Source organism: Cucumis sativus, chromosome 3 (genome assembly GCF_000004075.3).
Source record: "Cucumis sativus cultivar 9930 chromosome 3, Cucumber_9930_V3, whole genome shotgun sequence".
NCBI lineage: Eukaryota > Viridiplantae > Streptophyta > Magnoliopsida > Cucurbitales > Cucurbitaceae > Cucumis > Cucumis sativus.
Window position 1 is genome coordinate 1,211,443 of NC_026657.2, and position 3,130 is coordinate 1,214,572.

General features: G+C 36.2%; 1 protein-coding gene across 1 annotated transcript; it reads right to left on the bottom strand.

The window, feature by feature from the left end:
- Nucleotides 1–271: 271 nt before the first annotated feature.
- Nucleotides 272–2,920, bottom strand: LOC101210628 (hypothetical protein). The gene is made up of 4 exons (XM_004148713.3): nucleotides 2,659–2,920; nucleotides 1,689–1,877; nucleotides 1,383–1,598; nucleotides 272–978 (listed from the first exon to the last, which is right to left on the bottom strand). Exons 1-4 carry the CDS (start codon nucleotides 2,659–2,661, stop codon nucleotides 730–732), a joined length of 657 nt encoding a protein of 218 aa, XP_004148761.2. The 5' UTR covers nucleotides 2,662–2,920; the 3' UTR covers nucleotides 272–729.
- Between the last annotated feature and the right edge of the window lie 210 nt (nucleotides 2,921–3,130).

The window sequence follows — 3,130 nt, forward strand, 5'->3', positions numbered from 1 at the left end:
CAAAACTAATCATTTTTCAACCATCAGAAACTTCCATCAATTCCTAATTTTGATCTAATCACCCATTAGTGATTAATAATTATCCTCTTAATTATATGACATTACATAGATTTCTTGTTTGTGAACCAGAAGTATCATAAAGATTGTAATTAATTACCATATATCAAGTTATAATCACAATATTCAATGTAAAATCTTAAACATCAAACTACAATTTAAAAAGATATAGTTAAGATATAAAAAAATAAAAACATAATAAATAGAGCATATATATATATGTATAAATATTATATTAATTTCACATATAAACACCATTCTCCAAATTCCATTATTCGAAGGAGTACATTACATTGTATCTTCATCACCACTTCTAAGGAGCATAAAAAAGCCACTATTTACAACTTCAACCCAAAACTTAGTATAATTTTCACTATAACCCCAACCTATTTTTATATAATTATTCAAACCTACCAAACTTATTTTTCCTTTTAGTCCTCTAAAGTTCAACATTTTTCACATTTGCCCTATTATTATTATTTTATTATTGTTTTGCTTACCCCACATCTATGCTTCTTCTATGTACAAAGCCAATAAAAGTAAGACCTCCAACACCGGCCTCTTTTACAAAGCTCAAGGCATTGGAGGAGGGGAAGGAGCAACGTGGAAATTACATTACATTTCAAGGGGAGGGGGCGGTCCTTATGATATACTTAAGTGAAAATGCAGGTACTAATATTCTAAAACTAGACCTCCCATTGGAGCTCGATGCGGTATCCCCTTCCTCCGCTTCGCCGTCCTGTAGTTGACGGATGTTGGGGGTGGCGTTGAAGGACTAAAGCTTTGGATTTTATTGCTATTGTTGTTGCTGTTGTTGCTCTTGCTTCGTCTATGGTTGCTACTGCTGCTATAAGAATCCTCCGAGTCCGATGCAGCCATTGCAACCCTCTTCTTCTGGTAACTCCTTGAGGTTCCTACGATCTGTGGCATTGAAATTGAACAATCTAAAATTAGTTAACAGTTAAAAACGGTTGAGGATTGACAAATGGGAACGCGTTAGATAACATCTTTCTGTTTTTCTTCTGTTTTTCTCTGACTTGTTTAGTTTCCGAGAAAGTTGAGTAAGAGGAAAAAGAAATTCAAAGTCTTGTTATTAATGGTGACAATCCACGAACCCACTCTATGAAAAGCAAGTGGAAGAAAAAGAAGAAAAATAAAAAGTTCAATTCCACTCGTTTGAATTTCAACCAATCAAACACATTGATGACACGAATTCCCATTTGGAATTTTCCTTCATTTTCCCACCCATTTTCTCAGCAACCAAACAGACGAAAAGGAAAGAGAATTTCAAATGGGGTTTTCTTCTAAATTTTCCAGAATTGTACCTTGCAACCAAGAGAGCAAAATCGGAAGGAATCGAGGAGACTGCGTTCACAAACTTCACAAGTATTGGTAACGCCTTTGCCGGGCCGAGGCTGAGGTCTTTCGTTCAAGAACACGACTCTAGCGCTATTGATAATGTAAGTTTGGACACCAGAAATGTCCAGAACTTTTTGAATCTCAGAAACTCTGATCACATCATGGTAAGAAGACCTGCGAATCTGTGAGGAATAAAAAGGAATTCTGATTAGAAGAAAAGGGGCTTGAATTTAGACGAGTAAGAAAAGGGGAAAGGGAATTTTTTTAAAGACCTGAATAGCACGATGGTCTTTGTGAAAGTTGAGGCAAAGAGAACAGAGAGCGCCGTTCATACAATCTAAACAGTACATATTGCATTCGCTTTTGTGAGAATCGATGTGGTGTTTGCATTGAACGAAGAAGCTTTCTCTTAGTAGAGGTTTTAGCCATGGCGGCCATCGATTGTCTTCATCGTCAGGACCCTATAGAAAAAGAATAAATCAAGAGCAATGTCAAAAAAAATAAATGAAAACAATCGAGAGATTAAAAAACAAAGCAAAATCCGAGTGAAAAATACAGTAGAAAATCAATACCCAGATGGGGAAAATCATGCCGAAGGCCAAAAGGAAAAACAGAATGTGGGAAAGTCAAAGGAGAAAATCAAAACCCAGATGATAAATAAAAAAACAAGCAATACCCAAGTGAAAAATTGGTAGAACAAGCAAAACACAGATGAAAAAACAGAAGAAAATGAATACCCAGATGGGATAATCGAACTTAAATCCAAACCCAAACGAAAGAAACAGAGAATGTCGGAAAGTCAAATCAGGAAAACGGAAACCCAGATGAGAAAATCACAAAATAAGCAATAGCCAAGTGAAAAACTGGAGCAATAAGGCAAACCCAGATGAGAAAATAGCAAAATAGGCAATAACCAAGTGAAATATTAAATGAATAACCAAAACCCAAATGAGAAAACAGAAAAAAACCAATACCAATACCCTGATGAGAAAATCAAAGTTATCAGCAACCCCAGAGAAAAAAAATAGAGAAACAGTGAATGAAAAACAGAATGCGGGAAACTGAACACAAAAAACTCAAAAGCCAGATGAGAAAGTCTGAAATTAAGCAATATTCAAAATTAAAATCGCAAAAAAAACAAAACCCAGAATATAAAACAAAGAAAAATCAATACCAGAATAGCAAAAATAGAATGCGGGAAAGTGAAACAGTAAAAGAAAAATGAGTAGAAAAGCGCAATACCATGATTCTTCTGCTCTTGGGCTTGATTTCACGAACAGTAGTATCGTGGTTTTCGATCGCCAGTTTGAATATCAATCAAAAACAAGAAACAAAAAACACAGTCTAATCACAGCAATCCAAAACAAGAAACAGAAAGAGAGACAGAGAGAGTAATTTGGCTGGTTGAAGAGAGAGAATAAAGAGGAGAGAGAGAAAAGAGATTAATGTTTCAGAAGAGTGGAGGCGATGAGGGAGAGAATGGGTTCTTGTAGAGAGTGGTAGATGGCGTTAGAGAGAGAAAGAAGAGAGAGAGAGAGAAGAGAGGTCGTTCTTATCCGCACAATGTCGACATACGAAGGAAGATCCAAAGCAAATACGGAAGCAAAGTCCGAAGCGGAAGCTGAGAAGTGATGCGTTGGGTTCAAGGAACCTCACGCCTTTGCTTTCGTTTTCAAGGTCTTCGGTCTTCCCCTTTGCTTTGGTTTAATCGTAA